At 47.7% G+C, this 16,343-nt stretch overlaps 1 protein-coding gene across 2 annotated transcripts in view; it reads right to left on the bottom strand.

Annotated features, from left to right (window-relative positions):
- PDLIM1 (PDZ and LIM domain 1) overlaps positions 1-16,343 on the bottom strand; it is a 44,314-nt gene that overhangs the window by 1,674 nt on the left and 26,297 nt on the right. The window contains exons 4-7 of one of the 2 annotated variants that reach the window (XM_069019456.1): positions 10,013-10,203; positions 7,329-7,625; positions 3,513-3,667; positions 515-632 (exon numbers count right to left, since the gene is read on the bottom strand). In XM_069019456.1, the coding sequence (XP_068875557.1) occupies positions 515-632; positions 3,513-3,667; positions 7,329-7,625; positions 10,013-10,203 (761 nt within the window). The remainder of the gene's footprint in view (positions 1-514; positions 633-3,512; positions 3,668-7,328; positions 7,626-10,012; positions 10,204-16,343) is intronic. The other variant, XM_069019455.1, reaches the window with a different exon arrangement.

Below are 16,343 nucleotides of genomic sequence, written 5' to 3'. Positions count from 1 at the left end.
GCTGGAGTTGGATTTTACCCACTTTAATAAAGACAAAAAAACCATCTGCATAGACACAGTGGAGGTGTGAGGTCTTACAGGAGAGTGGGGACCAGAATGCAGCTCTGCAGTCCCCACCGCCTCTGACCACCAAGGCAAGTCTCCATGCCACACCTGGGAGCACTGAGACAGGAAATGCATTAAATACACAGGCCCTGAATGGAAAGGTCATTTTGTTTCCAAATGCTGTAAACAGATTTCAGCTAAGAAGCAGAACACTGCAGCAACAACTGCCTCAAGGTTTGTCTCACAGGGACTTGCTCTGGTTTCCACTGATACAGATCTGTAGATGCAAACTCCTGCCTCACTGCGGGGAATTGCAAAGTTAGTGTTATTAAAGCTGCTGAGAACAAATGTGCCTCGAGTCTCCTGGGTGCACTGGACGTGGGTAGGTGAAGTTGTTTGGGTGCAGTACCTCAGCCCCTGGCACAGGCATGGGCTGCTCACCTGCAACCCCAGGGACAGGCTTACTTACACAATGCCAGATCCACACTTGTCGCACATGGGCAGCTTCTGGGCGTTCCCAATCGATGAGGCCACCTTTGTGGTAGGGGCTTTGACGCTCCTAAATCCAGACAGTTTGGTAGGGTCCCCTGGGGGTGGAAGGAGAGTGCTTCAGAGCATGTGAGATGCGTGGCTCGAGGCTGCTCCTCCCAAGCAGCTGCTCTGCTGGGGGCATGACATTCTTTAACCCCAGCTCTGAGGCAGGGATTCATGCATAGAAAGTGGGAAGGGATTTAGGGATGTGTGGGGAGGAAGGAGAGGAGGGACACAGCTGAACCTGGCCCTGGAAATGTGAGGGCCTGAGTTGGTGGGCAGTCAGATGAGAGTATCTGCTCATCTTAAAAGCCCATCAGACTTCAGCTGATGTGTCTCACATGCACAGATGCACAAAGCAAAGCAAAGCCCCAGCCTTGGCAGCACTGGAGTCTGCCTGATGTGTCCTGATCACACACTCAGGGTCAAGCTGATTCCCAGATTTGAGCTCAGAAAGAGGTGGGTGTCCTGGCAGGCTAGAGAAGACTGACAAAGTCCTTTTCCAGTCTGCTGTTTTACAGTGGAGCTGGTTTTCCCAAGACTCCTGGAAGATTTGGTTAACAAACTCCTTCTTGCAGAGCCCTGGGACACTGGGGATAACCTTGCACTCCCCTGCTGTTGCACAGCATGCTCCAGGTATCTCCCTATTGCAACTTCTCTGGGGCAGGGAATTCCTGCAGGGTCTTCACAGGAGAAGTGCTGACCTGGATGCCTAAACCAGCAGTGGATCCTAGATGTGGGATATGAGGCAAGCCTTTAAATATCTGCAGGGAAAAAGGAGCCTTTTACAAAATGACACCAATGATGGGACTAATCTTACCTATATGACTTTTCCAAGGAGTTCCACAGTTAACAAGGGAAGGAGGCTGCTGAGACTCCCATATTTCATCAGAAACACCTTGGACTGTGAGGGACACTGATGAAACCCTTCTTGACCAGTGTCAAACCAAGAGCACACTTACAATGGGCATTCCCAGTGAAGCGGCGGAAACACCCTCCAAAGACACACCCTGGTGACCAGCAAGGTCAGGAACTCACCACAGCCCAGGGCAGCGTCAGTGATGGAAGAGCTGAAGGAAAAGGGAGGAAATGCCTACCTCAGCTGTGGGGCGGGTGATGCTGCACTGGTTTGCCTTTAGGGCAGCCTTCAGCTCAGAGGTTTGTACTCAGCTCCGTGCAGATGCTGGTCCAGAGGTGCAAGTTCCCTAACCCTCCGAACACAGCAAGAAGCACCTGCCCTCCAAGAGCTGCTGCAAGTGACCCTCACTGGGAAGCAAGCAGCAGCAATCACATTTTCAGCCTCTTCCCTATCACTTCTGTTCATTCCCTCTGCCTCAACCAGCACTTTGCTCTTATCAGCAACACTGACAGCACGTTTTTAAATCTCTCTTAATCAAACACCCACAGGAAACATGGCATGTTCCACCCAGTGGAACACTCTCCACTTTTGAGTACAAGGTCCGGTCTTAAAAGACAAGCCGCGGTGCTTCCAGACACCCACACTCGGCCGCTGTGTCTGGCCCAGGCTCTCAGCCAGTGTGAGTCAGCGAAGCCCAGTCAGTGATGCCCCAAGGGCCCTGTCCCAGCTGGGGATGGCTCACAGCTGCCATTCACAAGCCATTGCCTGGAGCCAGGCTGGGAGAAGCCGCCATCCAATGTGCCATTTATCACACGGAACGATCTGACTCGCAGCAGTATGTGTTTGATGCTGGCCGGAGCACGACAGGCTGGGCCATGGGGCATTATCAGCCCACTGTGGAATAATGCCAGAGCCTATCCCGGCCGGCCCGTGATAGGACAGGCAAACCTTGTGCCAGAGAATCCCAACAATGCTGCAAATCTTCAAAGAAAGATAAAACAGAGAGGCTTTTGCTTCTTATCTTCTTCACCACTACTAAGCACAGGGGAGGACCTTGGCTTCGTGAGAAGTCCTGGCTACTCCTTCCATGCAGGAGCTGAACCCTGAGGGCAAGCTGCAAACACTCAATATTTAAAAGATGCTTTCAGGTAGGTATTTTAACAGCATATTAAAGACTCCACGATCCTGGTTTCTTTCTTCCTGTTGTTTCCTTATTTCCTTCATTTTGCTGTTTCCCTACAGATCCCTCAGACCTACCAGCATTTGGCTGATCTGTTTCTCTTTGTGGTATCTCAGCACCAGGCTTTTTTTGGATTAAACTGAATGCACCACTGCCAAGCTAATAACACAAAAGACAGAGTCTCAACTGGCCTAAGGACAAAAAAAGGTCATTCTTGGAATTCTTTTCCCATTCATTTGTTTATTTTATTTTATTTAAGGGGAGAAAAGAGCACTATTTAGCCCCTAGTAAGTTAATTGGCCTTTTATCTTTAAGTCTATAGCTCTGAACTGCACAAGTTCAGATGTCAGATCAAGAATGCCAAGAAGAGCGAATTTTCAGAGGTTAAAAGCTATGAACTGCTCACTGTAACCCAGCTTCTGTATTTTTACATTCAGCTGCACAAGTGGATACTTTTTCTTGTGTAGGGGGATGGAGTTCAGAAGCACTAGAACTCACTGAAGAGCAGTATATTGTGATAACATCCAAAGTCTTGAATCTAAGATGGTCTTTAATCAGTGAATATTATCTTAAAAGGGGGTAAAACTTTAAAGAAACTATAGAAGGTTTTGTGACTTTTAAAATTCCTTTTTGATCACTCAATATTACAAGGGTTTATTTCTGGAGCACTCAATGATCAAGCAATGATATGGGCCCATAGACACTGAAACTAATCAGTGAGAGGATATTAAGGAATCAAATTAGTGACAGGGTCTGTAGGTTTTTGTAGAAACCATCTACACATGTTACCTTGAACAATCAACAGCTAAAAGGAAAATAAAGTTTTAAATGCTACTCAGCCCAAAGAATGGCAGAGCAGAAGAGTGCACTCAGATCCAGTGTGCAGTAAGTACTCACCTTTCTCCTCTGACTCCAAGATCTCCTGCAACACAAGAAATGAAGCAGACTGTCTGGGTGGCTCATTTGACTCTTGGTTCTCCTGCAGCATCTTGTAAACCTCAGATTGTTTGTCTATGGCAATGTTGCCTGGAGTCTGGTTATGCTGATCTAAACTGAGGAAGGAAAAGAGAATACACTTGTTAAACAGATGAAACTAAAGCCGATCCCTCCAGCAAACCTTTCAGAATGCATCATATGACTGAAGAATGAACGTGCAAAGCACATGCACGACAAGAGGTCATGAACACGGAGGTGCTGGACGTGCTCCGGGTGGGACTGGCACGCTGGGCTGTCTGTGCACGCCGACTGCCCCCAGCCAGTTGCCCAAGGGTTCTCCCTGCTTCACAGCTACCATACACTCCAGCAACTAAACTTCTGCCCAGGAAATCACTGCTCTGTTAATAGGAAGATAAAGAATTCATGTGCTGGGATGGCAATCCCACGTGGTATCTGTGCCATCCACGCATGTTCCCTGCATGCATAAACTACCTTACACTACGGTGAATCCCAAACTAAGTAAAGTTTATTCCATTAAAAAGAAATCTTTGCAAGTACTCTATGAATTGCTTGTAAATGTCACCTTCACAAGGTAACAGCTGTAGGATCTAACTAGAAGATTCCCTGATTGGCAGTAATTTAGTCTGGTTTCCAAGTGAGTGTTACTATTTCCATTTTATAGGTGGAGGCTCTGAGCCACAGCCCATTTACAGTACTTCACTAAGGTTAATGACCAGGTCAAGGACAGAGATTTCTGCCTGCTAAGGCTAAGCCCTCAGTGCAGCTGCCCCGAGGTGCTGCTGCCACCCCTCACGTCGACTTAGAGCCCAAGGTGCTTCAGGGGCAGCTTTTTACAGTGCAGGGAGTCATTGTGCCACTGGAAGGGTCTTTGGGGATAAAAAAAAGAGTCTAGAGGCAGTACCTAGGATATCCTCCACATCCAGTGGGTAGAGGATAGGCTTAAACTCCAGGAGGATATTTAGAATATCCCTTGGGAAAAGCTTTCCAATGTCTATTGACACTGAAATACCAGAGGAGATTATCATGGACAGGTGAGCAACCTCCAAACTAAAGAATTTGAAAATAGTTTGGACAAATATACAGTGGGAATTATTTAAATCAATGGTTTAAATTGCCAAATGCTGGACTAAGGGATGGACTAAAGGACACAGGAAGTTCCTGCCTGCCTTGTGTTCTGTAGCTGCAGTAAAACATATATAATAAAATGAAATAGCTGACAAATCTCCTCTGATGGCTCAATTGCATAATGCAGTCTTATAAATGTAAATGGTCTGCTCAGTTTCACCATTCCTGCACTCTGTGATTGCATGAAAAGTACATAAACATCCTGAGGTTCAGACTAAATTGCAGAGGGAAATCTTTTTCTTGAGGAGGCAACTGCATACTTTCCATGCCAATGAGCAATTGAGTCATCCGGGAGTTACTCTACATAATAAACTCTTCAAGCATCAGAAGTAAAATCATCACATGAGTTATAAAATGTTGTTTCCATAAAAAGAATTTCATAAAATGCTTCCATCTTTAGCAATTTTCAGTGGAGCAGGAAGCACATTAGACATGCAAGCAGTTGAACCTTTGAAGCCCGGATCTCAGTTACTGAAGCCTCTTACCCAAAATAAAATAATTATGTGCCTTCTATTAGACAGAAGATGTCCCATGCTCCACATCACATTCATCTCATGTAAACTCAATACTCCACCGCTCTATCCACCCGTAAAAACATGATGCAAGAAGCCTTTCATTGCAGATTGCATACTAAGAATGTTTCAGTAACATGCATCCAAAAAGCAAAGGCTAAATCATCTTAAAAAGCACTAGAGTCAAACAAAGCCATCACATTTCAACCGTGCATTGTGGCAGTGTGAAACATACAGATCAGCTCTCCCAGGTATGCACCCTATACGTACACTTGCACATACAAGACTTCCAAAAGACTGTAAAAAGCATCAAGCCTGAATTTGTACCAGCAGAGTAAAACACCTCAGGGCAGAAGGCTATGCTGCTTAAATTAAAAAACATCACCAGAAAGCATGTGTATCTTTTGAAAATGCAAGGCCACAGGCACAGAAATTCTATCTGCAAGACAGTGAGTCTCTGTACGCCAGCTGGTTTTTGGCACCTCCTGTTACACAAGTACTTTATCTGCAGCAATCACCAGCAACTGGAGTCCTTTACCATGCACTCGAGAGCCCTCCTGTAGAAACTTTGTAGGGAACAGCCCCAACTACTTTTATTGGGTCTTAGACACACATTACTGGATCTCATTGCTGCTACCATGGGCAACTTGAAACACTGACTAACACTGGATCACTGAGCCTTAAGTATTGGCAAGAAGATGGTAATAAAAACCATAAAGACATAGCATTACACAGAATTTTCAGAAAGCAGAGTTTATTTTTTACTAATGATATTTTACTATTTTATGCCAGCCCATTTTGCAAAGTTTACAAGGATCTCAAGGCTACGAAGGCCCAGTGCTTGGAGCACTCCCTTTTGCTGTGAAACAATTGCTGGTGTCTCAGGCTCCATTGTGAGCACTATCAGCTCTCCAGGCCAGCACAGAGCTGGCAGTGTGACCACTTCTGGTACACATGGCACTGACTACAAGCCAGAGCAGTGACTTACAGAAAGTAACTGCACTGAGTAACAAGGCAGGAGTAAATCCTCAGCCTCCCGCTATGTCTTGGCTGCTGGCACATGGCAAAGCTTGGCTGTGTGGGTACAGGGGTGAGGACACCAGATTTTCTGCTTTGAAGCACATGGTTCCCAGAAGGGAACTGTGAGCAGCCCAGGAGCCATGGAATCTGGCTGTGTTCTTTTCTGTCCTATCGAGGCCCTGGGATTGACCAGTGCCCTGGACCACAAGTCATACACCTGCAAGCTGCTTGGTCACACAGGAGAAGGTTCACAATTCATTCTTGACTAGACCCCTCCTGCGAAATAAACGTGCTTTCTGTTTCATCCATCCTGACACTGAGGTCCTCCCTGTAAAATCCAGAGGCTGTCACTTAGAGGCACGGGCCAGGGGTTCCCAAGTACCACAAAGACATCAAACAGGACCCAGGCCTTGCGATGCTGAGGCTCACCACACGTCTACAGACCTCAGAGCATGTTGAGCATCCTCCACTCCTTTGTGCAGAGGTAGCCTGTGCTGCAGCAACCTCTGCAGACAAGTGGGCAGGGGTGGGAACAGAGACTGTCCCTCCATGTGCCTGGTGCCTGCCAGGCTGCTCCAAACTCATGAGTTCTGTCAGCCAGAGATGGAGACCATGGGTACCTGCTTCAGCCTGAAATGAAACAAGCTTAGCACACATCCATAGCCAATGAAACAAAAGAACAAAGACTGGCAGCACCTGTCAGTCACAAACAGCAAAAGTCATTTCAAGTGCAGGAAAAACACCAGCTTTCAGGATAAAGTGTTCTCCTACCCTTAGCAAAGCCATCTGCTGCAGGTGGCTCCTCCAGAAAAGCCACCAGCTGCTGTCAGGTCCCGCTGTGTGGGTGTGCAGGGAGCAATGGACATACTGACAGGCTAAAAACACGCTTGGGTGTTCCCCACGGTGTTGGGCACAGACACAAGGCAGAGAAAGCTCTTGTGAAGAGTCATGCACTAACATTGGAAGGGTGAAATGTAAATGCTGTTTTGTTGTGACCGGACAATGCCATGAGCCACAGACGAGGACGAGGGACTCGTGGACACCGAAATGCGGATGAGCAGATGTGCTGAGCTGGCTGCAGAGGTTGTGGGCAGGTTACCTGGGGAAATCAGGGCTAACAGAAGAGATCTGCCCCTGCAGGGTGTCCATGATGTTGCTCTGCGAATAGAGCTGCAGGGGAGAATTGAACTGCACGTGCAGCACTTTGAGTCCCGGCACCTCCACTTCCACAGGGCTGTTGGGGCAGACCTGGGCCGCGTGCTTCAGCTGCTCGGGCCCCACTCGGAGCTGGCTGGGGCTGGAGGCGGTGCTGTGCCTGCGCCTCGGCTCGGAGCTCTGCAGAGGGTCATACACGGAGGCGATGGGAGCCTGCATCGCACCCCCCGGCCATGGGCGGCTGCCGGCCCACGTGGCCACATGGGCAGTGTGAGGCGGGGTTGTTTGAGGTTTGTTTGGGGTTTACATTGCCAAATTGAGGGGAAAATGCAGAGGAGGAAGAAAGGAAAGAAGAAAGAAATTAATGAAGGACAAAGCCAAGTATTTCAAGCATCAAGCAGCTGCAGAATACTGTCTGAAGGACACACCACTGAATACACAACTTTACATTAAAGGCTTCTGGCTAATGTTGTGCCTCTGGTCTCACACTCCAGGGGTGTCCACACAAAAACTAAAAATCAAGCACTCTACTGATAAGCAAATGCATGGGCTGTAAAAGCAATGAAGAAATGGCAGCAGGGGTTTCATTATACACTAACTCCCTGTGCACACACTTGTGGTCCCACTGTCCAGACAAGAAATGCCACCTTCACTGCTGCTCTTCTCAAAGCTAGCCTGGGCATCCTACTGAGGAGAAATCTCACCTCCCAACCCAAACCAGATGTGCTCAGCAGTGGTGCTTCTCCCTCCCCACCTGCTTTGTGACATCACATCCAGTGGAGATATTTGCCTTTATTTCTATATGTACTACAGCCCTGCATTTACACCACACACCCTCTAAGGATGAAGCATAGACTAGGTCTCCAGTCATGTCACCATGTGCAGTGGCAGGATCAGGTGCTGGGTTTAGATAGGCTGTGTATCTGCAGGGTTCAGGATGGGGATGCAGATAAATGTCAAGTAAACCCAGAGCAAGGTCAGCCATGTACCAAATAACTCAGCAAAACAGATGGGCAGGAATTTAAAGGCAGCTGGAAAGGTGTGTGAAGGAAGAACCTACACATACTGTGCTTGTGCACTGGGGAGACTACAGTGGGTTTTTAATGGCAAGCTGAGGTCTCTGGCTCCCACTGAAAACCAGCAGTAATTTATTTGCTTTTGATGACTCTGTAAACAAAAACATATTAGCATCAAAGGCCTCATCCACAGTTTCCCCAGCATTCCTTTGCAACTTGCTGTGTTTCAGCAAGGAAAAGATGAAAGAGATGCCATGTATCCAAGATGGAGCAGGGCTGGCAATGGACCTTCCTGCTAGGAGGAGCAGAGTGAGCCACAGCCCTAGAAGGAACCCACCTCTTTGCTGATCCCGGCAAGAGAAAGGGATCAGCTACAATTTTCCAGCCAAATCTACCTGGCTTCCAGGGAGCGCTCTCACATGGAGGGGACTCCAGACTAGACCAAAGATGGTGTCTGACTGCCAGATGGTCCCATCAGGTTAATGCAAAGTCAGATTTTCCTTGTCCTTGCTCTGCTTTTGCCCAGCCCCTGAAGGAGGCTGCTGAGTCTACCAGAAGCAAATAAGGAACAATCTGTCAGCTCATCTACCAGCTGCAGCACTGTAACTGCCTAGAAAGGACCATGCTGCAGACATGGCTGCCAATGCAAGGAGCTTGCATTGAGCTTGAGGTTTCACTCACGAGAAAGTTTCCAGGCTTGTGTTAAACCACAATCTCAGGTCTTTGTACCCTGCAACAGCAAGAGGCTGAAGTTACTTTTGTCTCCCCATTCACAAGTCAGAAATTTAGCCAAGTATTACCGAAAGCACTGGTCTTCCAGCTTTTATTATAAAAACAGCCAAAGGCTTCCAGGCAGTTTGATACTGCTATACAGAGACTTAGGGCAGTTAAACAACCTGACCATCATAGCCACAGCCAGAAAGCTTCCAGATAGCTCCTAGTTTATTATCTCCAATGCAAAAAGGGGAACTTTGAAATTCTAGGATAAAATAATGTCTTTGGTGAGGCTCAGCTGCAAACACAAAAAGGAACAGGCCCTTTTAAGGTTGGGACCCTTTCCAATCTCATACATAAAACCCCTCACACAGGAATGAATGTTTCAGCTACGTTTTAAAACTCCTGTGAAAAGCAAAGTTTGATAATAAAATACAGAAACAGCCAAACTGAGGCTGAGCCTGTCTGTGAATCCCAGGCCAGCTGGAAACAGGGACGGGTGTGCTTCCTGGACTAGCTGGTGCCTTTCCTGCCCAGCATTGCAGTGAAGCCAGCACAAAGCCCTAACTTTAGGGAGTGCTTGTAACAAGCTATCAGGCACCTGTTCAGACCCGCGGGCTGGTACGTCATGCTGAACGCACGCGGAAACTGCGTCGGTCTCTGCTAAACAAAGAAACACAACAGCATTAATTTCATATCTGCACCTCATGAAACGTTCCCCACTCCTCCGAACCCTGTCCCTGGGAACACCATTCACGCTTGTGCCTCTTCTACTTCCCTTGTCCTGAAAGAGAACTTTTCTTGGTTTAACAAACAGGTACCCTCGCAGTGAACTCGTGTCTCCTGAAGCCTTTCCCTGGAGGCCCAGGGAGGGAGGGGAGGCGAAGGAGGTACTTACGGCTTGGTAGGCTCCAGGGCCCCAGGTGCTGTTTTTGTCTCCACTGCACTGTTGAAGGTCTGGATGTTCTCTGAGGAGTAGAGGCCTGCCGGGCTGTTGTACTGAGCAGTGATCACCCTGGGGGCAGAAGCTGTGGCAGCAGTGAAGGGCACTGCACTCCGATTGTGTGCACTTCCTATGTGCCTTATTTCCTGCATGCAAAGGAGCAGAGGCAACAATCAGAGGTGCTCAGACATGCAGGTGGATGTGACAGGGCAGCCCCACAGCCACTGCAGTGGTGGCCTTCATGTGTGGTCTCAGCTGAGGAGCAGGTGACCATGACCACCAAAGCAAGTGAGCATCCTCCATGTGTTGTGAGTTCCCATCCTGGATGGCTTCAGGATGACCTTCAGGACATTTCAGAGTTGACGGACTGGGAACATAAGAGCTCAGAAACACTGCCAGAGCTATTAGCTCAAGGTGCCACACACCTGGGAGTTCCTGCAAGCCTATGGTAAGCTACGGGACCAACCTTCTCAGGCAAGACTACAGATTTTAAGCATTCTTTGCAATTCCTGAGAGGGTGGAAATTTTTTTTTTGCAATTCCTGATTTCTGTGGAAAAGTGAAGATGAGGGGCAGAAAGAGGAGCACTTCTCAATGACATCTGAAAGTTTGGCTTCCTTTAGATAAAACAACCCAAAAAGAAGGAATTTGTCATTACTACAAGGGCTCTGGAGCATCTCTGCTCCTCCAGTTAAGACTGGGGTTCACAGCTGTCTTTGATGAACAACTTTGGAATTTCTGAAGAAGAAATTTATGGGGAATTATAAGGTAAAATTGGGTTGTGAGCTGTAAAACCTGCCTGCAGAGGCACATGGCAGCACAAAGGAGCACATGGTGGCACACAGAGGCTTGTCTCAACCGGACCCTGGGGGGAGGAGGTGTCACAAGGCAGACCCCCACAGAGAGGAGCCTGCCGGGAGCTGACGGACAAGTGAACAGCAAGTAATCACCCCATAAAAGGACATTTAGGAAATGTGTTGCTGATGTGGCAACATGAGATAGGTCACACCATATAGAGAAATACTGTGCCTTTGGAAAGGTGTACTCACTCCTTTGAATAAATGATTCAGACTCCCTGCCAGTCTGGGTCCGAGATTCAATTGCCAACAAAATTCCCACAACAAAGGGGTGAAGATGACCATTGTTATTACAAAAGATCGTCCACAGGCAGTGACAGCTAACTTTTAGCAACTTCTTCAGTGTCAGAAGTATAAGATATCACTCAGATGTTCTGGGTTTGCTGCAAACTGGAGGCTTCCAGCAGTAGGAGAGTATACTTAGAAATACAGGCTACAATCTAATAAGAACAGGGGCAATTCCAAGTCAAGTAAGACTTGAGCTAAGACTCTTCTTAACCACAGACAGTGCTAACAAAAATGAGGACATTTCTAAGCCCCATCACCAGTTCAGTAGGCTGGGAATTAGCAGCCTTAAGGCAGAGATAACATCCAGGGCTTATTTCTCCCCAGAGAAGATGCTTGACCAAAGTAAGGAGAAAGTATAATGGAGCCTCACTAGAGCAGGCGTAAGAAAGGACTAACAGCCACAGGGCTGGCTGAGATATCAAAGGCTAAGAGGCGGTACCAAACCATGATTTTTGAAATGTTTCAGCCAGCTGTAGAGATTGGGCATGGCTTCAATACACAGCTAACAGCCAATGGCACAGGATGAAACGGGGCACTTCTCGGCATGCTGGGCCCATGGGTCCCAGCTCTAATTAACACACCTAGTTCTCACTCCTACTCTATACAGGCACTGAGTCCCTACAGCAATGACGTGAGCTTTTACTGCCCTACGAACATCTCACAGCAGTTGTTTGATAGAGATATAGTTACAGGATAAACACTCATTAGAAAAAAGTATGACTTAAATCCCCCTACAGATTTTTCTTTAAATCACTTTTTTGTCTCCAGACTTCCTTAGGCAGCTGGCCAGCCTTCCCAGACTGACAGGTGGGAGTCATCTCACTTCATGGCATTTGAATGCTATTTATGGCATCAAGCAGAGCATAGGACCCCTCGGAGAAGAGTGGCGTGGATCCAAATGCCCTCATGAATTACAAGTCATTTGAAATCATTTGAATCAAGATGTTCAGGTGCAGAGCGACAAGGCTGCTCTCCCATGGCTTTCTGGCCAATATGTATGGATGTTAGCCATGAAGCTTTCCCACACACCAAAGGAAAAAAGACCCTGGAGTAATTAGCTAATCTCCCTTTGTTGCAATCTCATTCAAACCACATAACAGGACTTGTGAAAATAGTCTTTCCCATGGCAAACGCATGGATTTTAGCAAAAAAAAAAAAAATTACTTTAGCCTGTATATCAAACCATGGGGAACAGTTATCTTCTATCAGCACTAAAAACACATGCTAGACCACCATGTAGAGGCCATGAGTGGGAGAGGGTTACAGATGTGCACATAGTCAGTTTCATGAAAGACTGAGGCAAAAGGTTTAGGCTAAGGAGGTTATATTCTTAGGTCAAATAGGCTCAAAGTTGAAATCATGTCACAACATGCATTGAGGAAACATTTAAGCATTAACCAAGAATTAGAGAAAGGGAAGTAATTTACAGTTTGGTTTGGCTTTTTTTAACTCTGGCTTCCTAAGAAATTAAGGTGTCTCAACTACATAGCCAACATGCACATGGGCATGTTGAATCTTTGAATGTGTCAGCCAAGCCCAAATTAGTTTGAACAGTGATGGAGGCCTCAAGGATCTGTAATTTCCTGCAAGTGTTGAGAAAATAGGGCAGCTACATGGAGAAGAGAGACTGACATCACATTAGTGCTTTGACTCCAAGAACTGCAACACACACTCCGGCACAGAATCCACATAGGACCTTTTGTCCTAATTTTGGCCACCAGGTAGGTTTTCTGCTGTGCAGTAACACCAAGACCATAATTCAAGCTTTCCAAAGCATTGGGACATCTTCAGGAGCTCTCAGGTATAGAGAGGTCACTGACTATAAAGGAGGTTATAACAGTTAAATAGAGAAATTGGTGCAGAAGCTGGTGTCTGAAGATTAGAAAAATCCCATCTGGAGAACAGCACAGAAGGTGAATAACCCAAGAGTCTACAGACAAGTATTACAAGAGCACTAACAGTATAAAGGGCATTTGGACAATCCAAATTCTCCAGCACTTCCTGTTATGCCAAGCTGTTCTTTCTGCTCGAGCTGTGGAAGGAATTTGCAAAGAACAAGTGCCTTCATGATCCCAAGATCAAAAGATAACATGTTCTCACTGTCAAATATATTTATCTAGGGATTTTCCAGAACTGCCAATCTAGGGCCTGTGCTGTGCAGCAGTTTTGTTAAAGCCCCAGATCATGGAATCATGTTTATGTGATAGTCTCTCACTCAATACTAGAAAAAAAATCAGGTAAGTGACACTCCCAAAAACCTGTCTACCAATAGGAAAGTGGAAAATGCTAGTGCAAAAACCCAGTTGTACTGTGCATATATGTGGGGACAGCACCTGGTTTATGCATTTGAGATGCCTAGGGTTTGCATCATCTCTAAGGCTGTGGCAATCCCAGGACCAACACAAGGAAAAGGGGGCAAGTAGCATTAAACAGCATCCCTGGCTGGAGCACAGACTGCTAGAGCAGTAAGCAATGGTCTGTCTGCAAAGGAAGAACTGGCAGTCAGCTAAAAGGGCATGATCTTATCTAGTCGGGACATGACCTACTCTTTCTTTGAGAGCAGTACAGAGGAGTGTGACCAATGTTAGATCTCTTCAGAGACACCTTCTGTTGGCACCTGCAGGCAGAACTGGAAGCACTTGCCTCACTCTCCCTGCAAGCTGTGGCACTTCCTCAGTCCCCTTACACCAGCCCTGTCAGCAGCGAGCAGGGATACCAGCAGTGGTTATTTTGGTCTGAAGCTGGGGTATGGAAGCTCCCAAGCCACCAGGTAGGATATTCAAGAGCAGTATTTTACCACTATAAACTGATACCATGATACTTCAACTGCTTTGTCTGCACAGACACCAGCCTTGCTCCCCTCCTTCCTTTGCAGGGGTTATGTTTCCAGAGGAGCCGGCAGAGTGACTAGATTAGCTAAAGCTAAACTAGATTAGCAGCTGCACAGACTTCTCTGCCAGCTGATTCTGAACTCTGGCTTCACTTTGAAAATGAAGCCGTTCCTTCAACAGCCCCCTCCCTACCTGAAACTACACCATCTGTAAGAACAAGCTCCAAGTGGCTTTGGAGCACAACCCCACATGCTCCCACTGCAAATGTCCCCATCTCAGGGAAAAAGCTATTTTTCAATCCCAAGGACAAACAACGTTTTCAGGACCCTAGCTTCACGTCAGATATGCACATCTTCTGCCAGGTGAGTTTTCTGGGTTTCGGCTGTTAGTGGCAGTAGCCCTCTCCAGGGGCAGATGGGACACAGCTGTGTGCTGCAGGAGCTGCAACAGGGCCACTCTAGCTGGGTGCTAAGGGGGTCTCACCACTGCCCTCCCAGCACAGAGCTGCCAGCAAAGGTGCCATGCTGTGAGGATGGGGAAAACATCCCTGTACCAGGGCAGGAAGCAGATCAGCATTTCCTACTGCACCAGCTGCAGGCTGCGTCATGGGGAATTATCTGGGAAAACAATGGCGCTTTCCTCCCTCTCATATGAGGCCGTCCTCAGTGATGCTGACATCCAGGCTGTGAAATCCCCACAGCTACATCAGCTGTCACTTCTGTGTCTGGAGCCAGCCAGTGGCTTGTGGCACGGGCTTCCCCCTCACCAATTGGACCTGTTTGATCGGGGCATGCGACTCCAGGGAAATTCCCAGCTGTCAGTGAAGCAGACAGCCGGACAGCCAGCCCAGGATGAGCCACCTCTATCAGCTGAGCTGGGACTCATCCTGTGCACCAGTGGCATAAAGCCATCTGGACACCTCCATGGCCTTGTGCCCTTGAGCAGGCTCGGAGCAGACTGGGGTGAGGGTGAGCTCTTGTCCCTTCCACCCTGCAATGACGTGGCTGAGGCCATCCTGTGCAAGGCCTGCACTGACCTCACTACCACCAGAAACAGGAAAAATCTGGAGGCTTTTTGTACTCACTAAATAAACTAAACCAAGATGTGAGGGGTCAGACAGCCTCTCCCCACATCATGGCCTGAAGGCATCCAGCTGGGCTGGGCCCTCATAGGTGCTGGCTAATCCCCTGCTGCCACCACACTACAGCACACGCACTCCCCTGCCTGCCCCCTGCCCCTTCCCAGGTGACCTCTCTGCAATCTCTGGAAGAAAGAGAGGTCAAACATGGAGCAGGGGGCTGCTTGAAGCCAAAAACTAGTTTCAGGTGTGCAGTAGTGATTTAGAGACTGGCCAGCAGAGTTACTTCCTAAAAGCTCCAGCTCTTGGAGTCAGGGGATTCACTCTGACCTCATGTCCCAAACAAAAAAATTTTAAAAAATCAGCACCCAGACACTGCAGGGAAAAGCAAAGCCTCCACAGCCCCATGCAGCCAAGTGAGCCAGCAAAACGCACTGCCTCATGGGGCCTCTCAAACATGGGATGTTTTTGCATCTCAAGTCACAGCCCAGAAGCTCAGGGCAGGCGATGCTGGATTGTACACCTCGAGAGCCATGCCAAAAGGAAACAAGATTAAACATTTCTCAGTACAAATGTTTACTCAGCTCTAAGAAAACAGGCCCCTGACCAAACCAGAGAGTGAGAGCACTGTGGTGCTGTGGGCAGTGGAGGAGAGCAGAGACCAGCAGGCAAACCCCCCAGCTCCATCCTTGCCTTTGCAAAGTCACCCAGGGAGCAAAGGCCGTACTCAAGACCAGCTGATGTGTCTGGGGGAGGCCACTCGTGCCAAACACGCAGCAACAGCTCAGGAGAGGACATCTTTATGGCAAACTCTACCCCATGCTATGTTTCATCAGCTGCAATCACAAGTATTAAGAAGTGCCTTTACTTTCAGCTCTCTCTCTGTTATTGTTTGGGGTTTTTCAGCTATGGAAAGATCTTTTGCAATGCTTTGAAATCTGATTAAAAATTAGGAAGGGTTTGGGGTTTTGTTACTGTAGGGGTGTAAAACAACAAGACTGCCTTCCCACATCCTCTCTCTCCACATCCCTGACACATTCCACTCCCATGCAGTAACGCCTTTTAACCAAAACCAGCAGGTCACGATATGCCAGCACAGCTCCCAGTCTCAAACAGTGTTGTTACTTTATATACCTATTGCTTCATGCAGTGCCCACACACGCACAGCCTTATCAAAGGCCAAGCCAGCCACACACCCAGCTTCTATAGCCCCCGCCTGCTTCGTATCCAAGG

Source organism: Aphelocoma coerulescens, chromosome 6 (assembly GCF_041296385.1).
Source record: "Aphelocoma coerulescens isolate FSJ_1873_10779 chromosome 6, UR_Acoe_1.0, whole genome shotgun sequence".
NCBI classification, from domain to species: Eukaryota; Metazoa; Chordata; class Aves; order Passeriformes; family Corvidae; genus Aphelocoma; species Aphelocoma coerulescens.
This window is presented reverse-complemented; position numbering and strand designations above follow the sequence as displayed.